At 32.3% G+C, this 15,015-nt stretch overlaps 1 protein-coding gene across 1 annotated transcript; it reads left to right on the top strand.

Moving 5' to 3' along the window:
- Positions 1-5,016: 5,016 nt before the first annotated feature.
- On the top strand, positions 5,017-7,889 carry LOC110662883 (cytosolic Fe-S cluster assembly factor NBP35). Its single transcript, XM_058140917.1, has 3 exons — positions 5,017-5,225; positions 5,330-5,431; positions 6,823-7,889. Exons 1-3 carry the CDS (start codon positions 5,189-5,191, stop codon positions 7,728-7,730), a joined length of 1,047 nt encoding a protein of 348 aa, XP_057996900.1. The 5' UTR covers positions 5,017-5,188; the 3' UTR covers positions 7,731-7,889.
- The last annotated feature ends 7,126 nt before the right edge of the window (positions 7,890-15,015 follow it).

Below are 15,015 nucleotides of genomic sequence, written 5' to 3' on the forward strand. Positions count from 1 at the left end.
AAATCTAACTAAAATACACCTATATTTTTTCAAAAATATTCTACAATAACTCAAAAATTCAACAAACACCAAAGAATATCTCCAAATAATTTTACTTTCATCATATATTTTTCTTAGAATTTTTCTCCAATTTTTCCTTTTTAAGAAACACTGTATTTATGCTCCACAGACAGAGAAATAATGAAAATAATCTTACCTGAAGTTTATCTGTGTCTCAAAAATTCCAAAAATTTATGAGGAAGCCTCTGGAAGTTGAATCATCTCCAAAGCTCACCGGAGCCACCGTCGGAACCACCGCGCACGGTGGCTGGCCGCCGGCTACATTTGGCGAATCTGATCATACCATCATGTTCCTCTCCTCTTCTTCAGTTCATAGGTGGTCTCGGATCGTCGATCCAACGGTTGGATCGTCCTAGATCTGACGAAAAAGCTTGAAAAGCTCGAAATTTCTCTCCTCCATATCTCACTTATCTGACCTCCATTTGCTGCAACATGGGTATCAAAAGAAAGCTTTCGGAACAAGCTTTCCAACGCCACCTGAATCGCCTTGATCGGACGTCGGATGAAGCCAGAATCGGCCTGAAAAGCCGTTGCCCACTGTGGGCGCGTTTTCTCTCTCTTCTCCTTCTCTTACCGCCGCGTCTGGCGGTGCTACCGGCCAATTGATTATATATTGTGTTTACAGGTCGGGTGAGTAAAAAACTCTCGGTTAAAAGGTCCATTTTATGGCCGGACTCTGTCCGGTTGAATTCTTGAAATTGGGCCCAAATGGGCTTTCGAGTTGGGTTGAGGAATAGTTAGGCTTACTACGGGCCTCGGGGGCTTTAGGTTGGCCCAGGTCCTAGTACCGGTCCAGCCCATAGGTTGGGTCGTGACAGGATTTATGATAGCTCACCAGCGTCGAAGATCGAGTTTTCGACCAGATCTGGTTGCTTAGCAGCTGGTCTCAGAATATAGTCAATATTATAGTCGATCCTAATATTTTCAGACGTTCTGAACATGTTCCAGATAGCGAAATTTGTAAAGGTAGTTTCGAACTTAAGTTATGTAATTTTTTGCCTTGGTTAAGCTAGCTGATAAATTTATAAAATATTCCTAACCTAGTAAAATTAAGTAAGATAATTTTAATTAATACAAGACACTGTAGAGGACATCCAAGAATATTTTTATATTTTTTAAAGTACTAAAATATTTACTTGGACTGTAGAAGAGTTAGAGACCAGAGCTGGAGTTTAGAGGATTGGACCTAGATTAGGATTCTAGTCGGCCCCGGATGGGCATTATAATTATTGTTGTGGGCTTGAGGCCCTGTTTTGTTGTTGCTAGTTGAATTTTCTTGCAGGAGGTTAGGTCCAGTTATAGGAGAAACTTTATCAAAATTTTGGCAAGATCTTAGGATTTATTTGATTCTATGGTTTAAATTAATTATTTAATTTTTTCAGTCTTTTGATAGAGGTCAGTGTATATATTTAGGTGATTGGTGCCGGCCCTCTTCTCCTTCTAGCTGGACCAGTTGCAGTCCGATCGACCAGTCTGTGAGTTGGTAATTGATTATTTTTACAATTTTAATATTAATTATATATCTGGCATACTCATACATTTTATAAATATTTAATTAAGCACATGTATAGTTAATATATTAGGGGCATTTTGATTGCTGCATATTTAATTATTGCTATTTATTTGTGATTGTCGCTTTGAGGATAATTTAGAGCTCAGTGCTTATATCGGCGTGCGTGTGGTGTGATATTGGATATGGATATGATGGGTAGACCGGTTGGAGCTTGACTCGCTGAGACCTGATCCTCTTTATGGATAAGTCGGGGTGAGTATGACTTTGAGTTGATCTCGTTGACCCCCCGCATTTGGATTATTAAGTGAAAGTCCGACTTGAGTTGACCTCGCTGACCCCCCGCATTTGGATTATTAAGTGAAAGTCCGGCTTGAGTTGACCTCACTGGCAAGTATTGGATTAAGAGAATTGTATAGGGGATCAGCTCCCATATATATATATTGATGTCATACACTGGGTGTGTGAGTAGCTCCAAATTAATTTCTCGTGCGAGTACTAGGTGAATTACTTATTTTATGTGTTGGATGTGCATTTCATGGTAGGATTACATTAGTCTTAGATAGTTATAGGAATTGGATTTATAATCAATATCTAAACTCTCTGAGTCGAATGCTCATTACTGTTCAAATATTTTTTCTCAGGTTGCAGGAAGTGCGTATTTATTTCTTCGAGTTTAACCTGTATTTTTCCTCTGCAGGTTATATTATTTAGTTTAATAATTTCTTGTGTCTACTTATTTATTTATTTAATCATCTGTTTAATAACTAGCACTATGCTGTGACATTGGGTTATGTATTTTTTGTATTAATAGATGAAAATTTTTTATAATAGTTAAATAGTTTGTAAATGATAGTATCAGGGTTGAGCTGGACTCTCTTAACTTTAGTTTTTGATGGTTATCGAGTTGGGTTAGCCCGAATAAAAATATAATATTTTATTTTATTTTATTTTATGCGTTAATTTTGGCCTGATTATGGATTTGAAAATAAAAAGGCTTACTATGGGCCTCGGGGGTTTTATGTCGGCCCAGGTTCTAGTGCCGGTTAGGTATAAAATTTGAGTCGTGACAAAAATAATATAATTTTGATTGTTGGTTTCTCTACTAGCCATAATTTTCACTATCAATTTATTTTAATTTTCATTGCTTCCTAAAAACAATCATATAAAATTAACATATAAAACTAAAGATAGAAGTAAAAAAAACATCATAATTATTATCAAAAAGTAATTATTATTTTAATATTTTTATTTTTATTATTTAAATTCAATTATTAATTATTTATATTTATTTGTTTGATTTTATTAATATTTATACTGAAGTAATAATATTTGATTTTATAATTATATACAAAAAATTAATAAAAAACTATATGAAAATAAATTAAATCACTATAAATAATGTACATAGCATGTTTAAAAAACTACTTATATATAAATGTGGGAAAGAAATATTAGTTTTACCAAAAATGTCATTTATTTTTTAAATTAATTATAATTATATTTTATTATTTAAATTAATTTTAATATTTATATAAATTTAAAATTCTTAAATTTAGAGTTTATATGAATTTAAAATTTTTAGTTATACTTATATTTAACCTCAATTAAATATAAAATTTCATAAGAAGTATTTAACTAAAATAAGAAACTAATAAGTGAAAAATAAAAAATACAATTAAACTATAATATATAGTCTATCTAATTTTAATATAATTATAAAGTTGTTGTTTATAAAATATTAATTATTTAAATTTAAATAAACAAAAATATGCAATTTTAGTCCCAAAATATTAGAAATTATAATGTATCAAATATAATTAAGTTAGAATCGTTAATAATAAATTATAACTAAACTAAGATTTTATTGAGATAAAAAAAGACAAAGGCTCTAACTGTATGAGTTATTTTAAAAAAAGTTATAAACTTAATTAATTAATTAGCAAATAAACAAGTGAAATTGTGAAATTATGGAAATATTCTTAATTTTTATGTTATTTATAATATTAAAATTTTTAATGCTAACAATAACAATTAAGCAAATAGATTTAAAAAATTAGAAAAATAGATTATAAATAAAATGAACAAAATGAATTACAAAAATAATATAAAATATATAAGAAAATAGAAAAATGGTTAAATCTTTTTATTTATAATTAATTAATAAACATCCACTTTTGTTAACACACGCATATATAAAATATATTCTTATAATAATTTTTAATAAAATATTAACTTGACATTAATACTAATTAAAATAAAAAAAAGAAAAACCATGTCAGTATTACATAAATGGATACAAATATAATGTAATATCATAAAATTTCATAATATTATTTTGATAAAAATAAAAATTTTATACTTTTATTATAACAATATGTTAAATCACATGTTATAATTTTTGAAATTATCTTTAAAAATTATTATAAATAGAGGGAGGGTTATGAATATATTATTAGAAAGGTAAACTAACTAAAGTATGAGTATATCAATCAAATAAAAAATTATAAGCATGAAAAATTTTAATTATTGAGCATATTTTAATAGTTATTTTTAATTTATAATTCTACAAATAAATTTTATATTAAAATAAATTATTTTAAAGTAAATATTATCTTTTATTAAGGATTTTATTTTTTATATTTTATATTTGATTTTTCACTGATAAGCTACCTAACTAATTTATTTTTATGAAGAGATTTAAAATTAAAATTTTTATATTTAATAATATGGTTTATATTTTTAAAGGTTCTTTTGAAAGATGAAAAACTTATACCATACCTAATGGTGTAGTTAAGGAAATTAATCATATTTTTTTTTATAGTCTCACACAATTTACTATGGTAAAAAATATATTATACTAATTCTTGAAGAAATATTAATATATAACTTTAAGACTTTTAATAATATAAATGATTATGGTAAAATAAAATTATAATTTTTTGCTTTTAAATTATAAAATTAATTTATATTATATTAATTTAATAATTTTTTTATATAGATTTTTTGAGTATATGTATTCATTTCAAATCAATATATAAAACTAACTAAAAGAGAAGGAAAAGAAACATTATAATTGTTATTAAAAAAAATTATTATTTTAATTTTTTATTTTTATTATTTAAATTCAATTATTATTATTATTTTTGTTTTATTTATTTTATTTGATTTTATTACTATTTATATTGAAACAATAATATTCTTTTTTATGATTATATATGAAATATTAAACAAAATTATATAAAAATAAATTAAATTATGAGTAATAGTATAAACAACTGTTATATATATTAAAAAATAATAAAATAAAATATAAAAATTAAATTATTATTTAAAATAAAATATAAGAATTAAATTATTATCAAACTCACATTAAAATTTAATTTATAAATTTTGCTAAATCTAAGAGTTTTTGCTGTAATTTACCTTTTTATTATTTTTTTAACAAAAAGTTTTGACCAGAGCATTTGCTTGAATTTCTGGATGATTCGGCCGAGAGACGCCGTCGTTTTAAGTCGAACCGATCAATCTTCTCTTCTTGCACGAACTTCGAATATTATATGAGATTGGAGAAGAGGAAAAAGGCAAAACTTAGGGAAACAAGAATAAGCAGCGTCCATGGAGAACGGTGAAATTCCTGAAAACGCCAACGAAAGTATGGCTATGGCCTTTTCTTTTTCTTCTTCTCTTTTTATTACTTAATTTTTCCTAATGATTTTTTTTTTTCCATTTTCTCTTGCTGGAACTTGTCAATTACAGATTGCCCTGGTACTCAATCAGAATTAGCAGGAAAATCAGATGCTTGCCAAGGATGCCCTAACCAAGAAGCTTGTGCTTCTGCCCCTAAAGGCCCTGACCCTGGTTTCTCTCTTTCTCTCTCTATGTATTTTAATTTGAAAGAATTTTAGTTGCTGTTGTTTGCTCATTAGAAAATTGATATAGACAGAGCTACTACTTGCCATACTCAATGGTGCAGAATTTTTAAGTATTTTCAATTGTTTTTAATTACTTTATTATTGTTTAAAATATATCATTAGTTTTAGATTAGAGATGAAGATTGCCACTTTATTTTCTTCAGCAGCACATATTATCAGAAAATTATGATATTATCCTAATTTTGATTCCTACTTCATGATTGTTTTATATTAATAATGGGGAATTGATATCTCTGTTTCTGGGATTAATATTCTTGGCATTTAGTTATATTAGTTTTCTGTGCAGCTGGCTGACTGAGATATGGTTGTTTTCTTATGTCTAAGAATCCAATTTTGCACTTGTTACTACTTACTAGGCTTTTTAATAGCATCTAACTGTAGATTCTAAGTCAACAGAGCCGCCCTTTTTGGTGTCTTCAATGTGCATAGAACTTTGATGTTCTTTTGGTTGTTGGGATCGTTAGATTTCAATCCCTTGTATACAGTGAAAGTTCAAAATTTCATGATGGTAGGTAGCTGGTGCTCTTCATTTGAGATACCTGGAAAACTGAAAAATTTGGTGTTGCATTATATTGCCAAAGTAGTTTTCATTCTAGGGTGAAGCCATGTAGAACAGACTAGGAATTATGAAAGATTGTGGATTGTCTTGCAAAGAGAGTGAGGGAAAGCTATTAGGATTTGGGACTTGGGATTTGGTAAAACTGGGTTTATCAAAGTGATGCTGAGCCTGTGAGAAAACTGGGGGGAGAGAGAGAGAGAGAGAGAGAGAGAGAGAGAGAGAGAGATTAGGAAATCATGCCCTTGAACAAACTGTCAAACTGTGATTTTATTCCATAAGCTTTGAGACATTATAGGAAAAGAGAAATTCTAGAAAAGATCTTTTGTATTTTTGCCTAACAAATGCATAATTTGTATTTTCTTTTTGGAAATTATAGCTGTGCACCAAGGTGAATGATAGGATAGATAGGATTGTAGATTATGCTAAAGAATGTACAAGGCAGAACTGTTCGAAAAGTTAAAAGAGCACACGGTGGTGGCTCTTTCTTCCCAAACCTCATTGGGCAATGTGCCAAGTTAAATTGAATATTAATATGGATTATGTATTACTAAGCTAGTAGCGTGAAGGAATGCCTTTTAGTGATCTTATGATGTGATATGCTGTGTTTGGCTTTCATTTGAAAGCTGGAGAACTTGCAACATTGCATGCCCATATAGACTGACCCTGTTCTGATATTTGTCCTACTTGGATTGACAACATTATGCTGCTTAACTCAAAATCAGGTGTTTGCTTAATGTTCTGTACATTTGTTTTTGCAGACTTGGTTGCAATTGCTGAACGGATGGCTACAGTGAAGCATAAAATATTGATTTTATCAGGTAAAGGTGGAGTTGGCAAGAGTACATTTTCTGCCCAACTCTCATTTGCACTAGCGTCTATGGACTTTCAGGTTGGTCTCTTGGACATTGATATTTGTGGACCAAGCATTCCTAAGATGCTTGGCCTAGAAGGTCAAGACATTCACCAGAGTAACCTTGGGTGGTCTCCTGTGTATGTTGAGTCAAACCTTGGGGTTATGTCAATTGGGTTCATGCTCCCTAACCCTGATGAAGCTGTTATATGGAGGGGCCCCCGCAAGAATGGGCTTATAAAGCAATTTCTAAAGGATGTGTACTGGGGAGAGCTTGATTTTCTAGTGGTTGATGCCCCACCCGGGACCTCAGATGAGCATATCTCAATTGTCCAGTTCCTTCAGGCTACTGGAATAGATGGTGCAATTATTGTCACTACTCCACAACAGGTCTCTCTAATTGATGTGCGTAAAGAAGTGAGTTTCTGTAAGAAAGTTGGAGTGGAGGTCCTTGGGGTTGTCGAGAATATGAGTGGCTTATGTCAACCATTGACAGATTTCAGGTTTATGAAGTTGACTGAGACTGGTGAACAACAAGACGTCACAGAAAAGGTTTTGGAATATATGAGAGAGAAAGCTCCAGAGATGCTAGGCTTGATTGCTTCTAGTGAGGTATTTGATAGCAGTGGTGGTGGTGCAGCACCAATGTGCAGAGAGATGGGTGTGCCTTTTCTTGGGAAGGTACCATTGGATCCACAGCTTTGCAAGGCAGCTGAAGAAGGGAGGTCCTGCTTTGCTGATCAGAACTGTGGAGTAAGCGCTCCTGCACTGAAGAATATTATTGAAAAATTACTGGCGGCGAAACAGTGGAATTAGAAAATGCAGTCTGCTGCAGATTAGCAAAAGATGACTCATAAATTATTATCTATACCATTTTATGGATCAGTTTTTCCTTTTTTTTTTTTTGTTTGTAACTTTTATGTTTGATATTCTTTCTTTGCGGAAATAATTTTGTGGAGTATTGTTTTTCTGGTATATGGATTCATTTGGATTACGCAAGTTGACAACCATTAGTGTTGCATCAGCTCAGCAATGCTATACGATTGCTATACCGTTCTGATCACTTGTCTTCATTGGAAGGTGCTGATAATCTAACATCCCTCCATGTAGGCCGGCCTTACTCCACCATATCATCAAAGATGATAAACTTAGTATAGAATGTCACAACCTTTTTATGGACCGGACCGACACTAGGACTTGAGTTAGCATAAGGCTTTCGAAGCTCGTAGCAAGTCTAACTATTTCTAGTCTAAACATAAAGCCCATAAATATAGTTTAATTTCAAGAAATCAAACAAACAGAGTTTGACTTTAAATTGGATTATCTAATGGGGAGTTTTAATTTAATCGATCTATATAAACTAGTAAAACAACAATACGAGGAGATCAGCTCAACTTTACAATCCTTAAAGCAAATAAATAATAAAATGGGAACTCAGCTCCCTCATCCGAAGGAATGAATATCTCATGCATTCAAACATTTCCACATAAATAAGGTTATGACTCCAAAAGTTTAGTTAATACGACTCCAAATAAGGATAATACACTATTGATATATGCGGAGTTCTAGAATTTAACAAAACAATAAAAGTAAACTGAACATTTCTGGTTTAACTTGCAAGAAAAGAAAATATGTTATTTTCAACAAGTCCACCTATCACCTGAAGAAAAAATAGTTAAACAAGAGTGAGCTTTTGACTCATAGAGTTAAATATTGATTTTAAATATAATTTCTATAACTATCTAAACTTAATGCATTCCTATGTATGAAATGCAATATACACACAAACAATTCAAACAATATTCGCACAAAAGATAACTTGAAGCACTCATACACCCACGTGTCACATCAACATATATACATATGGGAGCTAATCCATTTCTGTTAATTCCAATACTTGCCAACGAGGTTAACTTAAGCCAGACTTTCTCTTAATAATCCAAGTGCGGGGGTCAGCGAGATAAACTCAAAACCGTACTCATCTCGACTTATCCACATATAAGGATCGACTCCTAGTGAGTCAAACTCCAGTAGTGACTACCTATCCTAACCATATCCATATCCACACTACATGCACGCCAACACACACACATAGAGACAATTCAGCAATAAAATATATAACATAAGGGCGTGCCTAGCATTTAACTACATATAAATATATATTTATAAGTGAATGCATGAGCATGCCTTGAATATATAATAATATTGAAATTATAAATAAAATTAATATCTACTTACAAATTATCCAAATGTCACTGGAGCGGCTGAGAAGATGAGAAAGGGTGACTCGGATCATCTAACAATCATATTCAAGAAATTTATTAATATTAACTCAAAACAAAAAACTAAAGAGCCTAAGACACCTTAGGTTTATGCCGGAAATCCTACAGAATTTTCCTTGTACCTAGGTCCTACGTAAGCTGTAGAATAACTCAATTAACACTTCTCAATCCAAAAGGCCTTAAGCCCATAATACATTAACTACACAATGCCTCTCCTGGGCCTGCCAAATCAGTCACTTCCCACATAAAATAATTATTTAAAAATTTAGGACGTTACATTCTTCCCTCCTTTCACAAAATTCTTCCTTAAATTTTTATACAAGGCAAAACAAATACACTAAGTTATATACTGAATAAGTATGGATACTTGTTGCGCATATCTCACTTTGAATCCCAGGTGCATTCCTCTCCAGATTGACTTCTCCACAAGACTTTAACCATAGCAATCTGTTTTGACCGAAGCTGTCTCATCTGATAATCCACTATGGTCACTGGTTGTTCCTCAAAAGTCAAGTTCTCATTTAACTCTATTGTGTCTAATTGCAGTACATGAGAAGAGTCAGAAACATATGGAAATCTGGAACACTGGGCGGACATGAGAAAGGTTTGGTGGCAAATCTAACTGATAAGCAACTGCTCTCACTCTATCTGTGATCTCAAAAGGTCCTATGTAACGGGGTACCAACTTGCCTTTCTTTTTAACTCTCATAACCCCTTTCATAGGAGAGACATTTAAGAATACATAATCACCTACTGTAAATTCTACATATTTCCTCTTTGAATCTGCATAACTTTTTTGCCTGCTGAAAGCTGTCTACCATTTCCAAAGTATACTACACAAGATCTAAATTATGTACTCTCGTTTCTCTAACTTCTATCCAACACAGAGGGGACCTACACTTTCTGTCATATAATGCCTCATAGGGTGTCATTCCAATACTAGAATGATAGCTATTATTATAAGCAAACTTCACTAATGGTAGCTGATCATTCCATTGACCTTCAAAATCCATAACACACATGCAAAACATATTCTCCAATGTTTGAATTATCCTTTCAGACAATCCATTTGTCTGTAGGTGAAAAGTTGTACTAAAATTCAGCTGTACCCCAAGTGTTTCCTAAAATTTCCTCCAGAACAGAGAAGTAAACTGGGATCCTCTGTCAGATATTATGGAAACAGGAATCCCATGCAATTTAACTATCTCACGGAAGTACAACCTTGCATAGTGAGCAATAGAATAGGTCATTTGTACAAGCAAAAAGTGAGTTGAATTGGTTTGACGATCCATAATCACCCATATAGAATCATACCTTCGGATAGTATGAGGCAACCCAGTCACGGAATCCATGGTAATCATTTTTCACTTTCACTCTGGGATGGGGATCTCTTGCAACTTCTTTAATGGCCTTTGATGCTCAAACTTTACTTTTCGACAAGTTAGGCACTTAGACACAAAGTTTGCTATGTCTCTCTTCATACCATTCCACCAGTACCTATCATTCACATTATGGTACATCTTTGTATATCCTGGGTGAACACAATAAGGTGTATAGTGTGCCTATTGCATAATTTCATTTCTTAGGTTGTCCACATTTGGCACACACACCCTGGAGCCTTGCATAAGGGCTCCATCAAATCCAAATTCACAGTCTTCTCCCTATTGTATCCTTTCCACAATCTGCATTAATTATGGGTCTCTATGCTGAAAAACTCTAATTCTGTCTCGCAGATCCGACCTTACTCTGAAATGTGCCAAAAGTGCACCCGAATCAGTTATATCCTAGATCAAATCCTAATCCATTAACTCATACAACTCCCAAATTAATGGTCTCCTCTTTGTTGATATATGTACTAGGCTGCCAGAAGACTTTCTTCTCAAAGCATTTGCCACCACATTCGCTTTATCTAGGTGGTGCTGGATGGTGCAATCATAGTCTTTTAGAAGCTCCATTTATCTCCTATGCCTTAAATTTAGATCCATCTGTTAAAAAATATACTTTAAGCTTTTATGGTCAGTGTAAATTTCGCAAACTTCACCATATATATAGTGCCTCTAAATTTTAAGTGCAAAGACTATAGCTGCCATTTTCAGATCATGAGTGGGGTAGTTCTGCTCGTGGCTTTTTAACTATCTTGAAGCATAAGCCACTACTTTACCATGCTGCATCAAGACACAACCCAACCCCACTCTAGAAGCATCACAGTACACCGTATATCCTTCTCTACTCACAGGTAAAGTCAATACAGGAGCTATGGTTAAATATTCCTTAAGCTTCTAGAAGCTTTGCTCACACTCGTCTGTCTAGAAGAACGAGATATTTTCTCAAGTTAATTGTGTTAGAAGAGCTACTATTCTGAAAAAATTCTGCACAAAATGCTTGTAATAGCCCACTAGGCCTAGAAAACTTTGCATCTCGATGACTGTGATAGGCCTAAGCTAATTATTTACTGCTTCAACTTTCTTGGGATCCACTTGTATGCCTTCATTAGAAACCACATGTCCTAAGAATGAAATACTCTCTAGCCAGAACTCATATTTTGAAAACTTAACATATAGCTGATGCTTCCTCAAGGTCTGCAACACCATCCTTAAGTGCCAAGCATGTTCTTCCTCAATTCGGGAATACACTAAAATGTCATATATGAAAACAATGACAAAAGGATCCAGAAATGGCCTAAACACCCTGTTCATTATATCCATAAAGGTTGCTAGTGCATTAGTGAGTCCAAACGATGTCATAAAAAACTTATAATGACCATACCTAGTCCTGAATGCTGTTTTTGGCACATCCTTACTCCTTATTGTAACACCCCTATTTGTATAGCTAGGTATATTTCATTGTTCTGGTGATCGGAGTCGGTCCGGACAATTAAGGAGATTAGGACCACACTTAAGACGACTAGATAAGTCATAAATACAAATAATTAGTAATTGTCAATTAGTTAAGTATAAATAAGAAAAACAGAACATAAGAAGTTAAACGAGCCGAGAGTCACAACGATGGGTGACCTTCTCGGGAAGGACTGCGAAGTCGATTTAAACTCAAATCTTGAACCGTAAAATGTGACGTCGCGGTACTTAGGACCATTACGAACACAGTGAAAAAGAGAAAATCACGAAAAAGAATTGTTAAATCAGTCAAATAATTATGTCAGGGAGTCAAAAGAAATATTGAATTATTTGGAAATCGGGTTGAACCGGCGAGGGGCAATTTGGTCAATTGACCCTGAGAGCTGACTCTTGACCTAACTGTCAAATAAAATCGAAGAAAAGAAAATTTCGGAGTCGGAAATTAAATTAAAGAACTAATAGAAAAATAAATAAAAAAAAGAGAAAATAAAAAAGGTGTAGGGAGATGACATTATGCATGATGCCATAAAGATTATAATTAATAAATTTAATTAAATTGAATTTTGTTCTTCCTAAAGACATAAAAAAGAAAAGAAAAGAAAAGAAAAGAAAAAAAAAAACTAAAAGTCCTTCTTCCCTAAGTGCTGCCTCACTCCCTCTCTCATCTCTCCCTCACAAAACCACCATGAAAGCTCATCTTTGAGCTTGAAAAACCAAAAATCTCACTATAGAAAATTATTCTACCATGGTTAAAGCTTATTTTGGCAACCTAAGAAGAAGATTGAAAGAGAAAAAAAAAGGAAGAAAGGAAGAAGTTTGAAGGAAAGAAATTCTGCACTAAGGTTAGTAAATTAAATTTGATTTTTTAGTTGAATTAGTTATGTTTATAGCTTAGTTAACTTAGAAATATGTTTAAAATGAAATAAAAATTTGTTCAGGGACCATGAATGATTTTCGGCCAGCATGTATATGGGGGTGTTATTGCATGATTTGATTAACTTAGATGGTGATATGAACTTTAGGTAGTTAAATGGTTGTGATTAAAGGCTTAAATTGGCTAAATGCAAGAAAATTGTGAATTAGGGTTTTGGACATTAGGGTTTAGAGACAAAAATGTGAGAAATTTGTAAATGATATCTTGGACCTAATTTGAAGTGAGAAATGGTCAATGGTGACCAAATGAAGTGTGTTGGAATGGTTGGAGTTAAAGCCAAATTCGGATTCAATGTGGTCATGCGTAAAAGACTTAGAATTTGAGTAAACAACCAAAACCAACCAATTTAGTGACCAAAATGTGGTATGTGGGTGAAGTTGAAGTTCCCATACCTATTAAGCCTTAGAAAGTCAATAAATTGACTTGAATAGTACCATAAATAGTAACTCCAAAATGAAAATTTTCAAGAATATTAGTTTAAGCATATTTGGGCTAGAATTAAGTATTTATGAATTAATAATTGAATTTACTGTGAAATAAGATACTGAAACACTATAAATTTCGTGTTTCAGCTGAAAAAGACACAGAAGGTATAAGGAACTGAGTCAAGGCCTAGAGGTGACTCACGTCAGGTTTGTGCACAAAAATTTTTAAATTATAGTTTTCATAATGGAAATTGATTTGTTATACATTGTGAATGTTTTTATTCATTATGAATTTCGAGAATGTTGTGTCGCCTATTTTACAATGGAAATTTGGAATGAAAATTAATTATTGATTTGTATGAAATATTTGAACAATATGGTTTTGAATTTAGTTATGGCTTTGAAAATCTTATTTGAAAAATAGTGTGTTGCCTACTTTGTAAATGAAAAGTTTGGAATGAAATATGATTTGTGAATTGTATGAAATGTTTGAATAACTTGATTTAAATTGTTTTTATTCACACTTGGCATGGCAATATTAATATGTTCCTCCTCCACTTGTGGGGTGAGTTTGATATTTGATCACTTTCCTCCCTCTCTGGCTTTCCAGTTTGAGGGGCGTGTTTGGATGAGTACTCATTAGCTAGCTAGCCACCTCCCTCATTGATTTCGATTAGTGGGGGTGTTTGCCTTGTCGTGATGTACACACGGCATGTTCAGAAATTTTGTGTCATGGCTTAAGTTGTGTTATTGTTTGGCAACACTATGTTTATTAAATTGTTTGATCAAGTTGTGCTCTATATTAAGCTTTGAAAATTATGATTTGTTATAAATGTGATTTGAGAAAAAAAATTGTGAAATGCGATTATGAGATTTTTGAATGAGGATTTGTTCATAAATGTTTTATATTATGCTTTATTGTGCACCACTAAGTATTTATATACTCAGCGATAGCTTTAACTTGCTGTTGCAGATAGGGAAAAGGACATAGCAGCAGAGCGAGCTGCTACAGTTAGAGAAGAGCACAATTGAAAATTTTTTGTACGAGTATTTGTCTATACCCTGGTAGTTTAGTTTGATGTAAATATGATAGTATGCATATGTATCCCTGTAATTTGAGCAGTTGTACAAATAAAATTATAATAATATTATTTTTGAGATTTTGCATCTGTAAATTAGTTTATGATTGTAAATTAATGATTTAAAATGCAAAATGCATGAGTTATGAAATATTTTGAGATATTAATTCTTGATTTGAAATTTAGATTTTGAGTTGAAGTGTTGCCATTGTTATTGATTTGAAGTTTGGTGGTTGCAAATGAAGTTGTAATTGAGAAATGTATTGGGAGTGTTTTTATTTTCAGGTTTTGAAGAACTGTTTTCTCAAAATATAGACGGCACTCTGCAGAAATTTTTGTAAAAATTATGGAGATTTTAAATATCCAAAAATTTGATTTATGTTTGGACTCTAAATGAAGGTTTTTAATATTTAAAAAAAAATTTTACCCACCAATTCCAAAATGAACAAAAATTATTTTAAAATCCCTTGTAGTATATTTAATGGGTTACCGGTAGGTGAAGTATGGTAATTCATTAGGTGTACTA

Source organism: Hevea brasiliensis, chromosome 18, assembly GCF_030052815.1.
Source record: "Hevea brasiliensis isolate MT/VB/25A 57/8 chromosome 18, ASM3005281v1, whole genome shotgun sequence".
NCBI classification, from domain to species: Eukaryota; Viridiplantae; Streptophyta; class Magnoliopsida; order Malpighiales; family Euphorbiaceae; genus Hevea; species Hevea brasiliensis.

Bases quoted from the DNA above. Each gene is read 5' to 3' on its own strand.
- LOC110662883 (XM_058140917.1), top strand. From the start codon at position 5,189: ATGGAGAACGGTGAAATTCCTGAAAACGCCAACGAAA. The intron at 5,226-5,329 runs GTATGGCTATGG...TGTCAATTACAG, and splicing joins TCCTGAAAACGCCAACGAAA to ATTGCCCTGGTACTCAATCA. The intron at 5,432-6,822 runs GTTTCTCTCTTT...TTGTTTTTGCAG, and splicing joins CCCTAAAGGCCCTGACCCTG to ACTTGGTTGCAATTGCTGAA.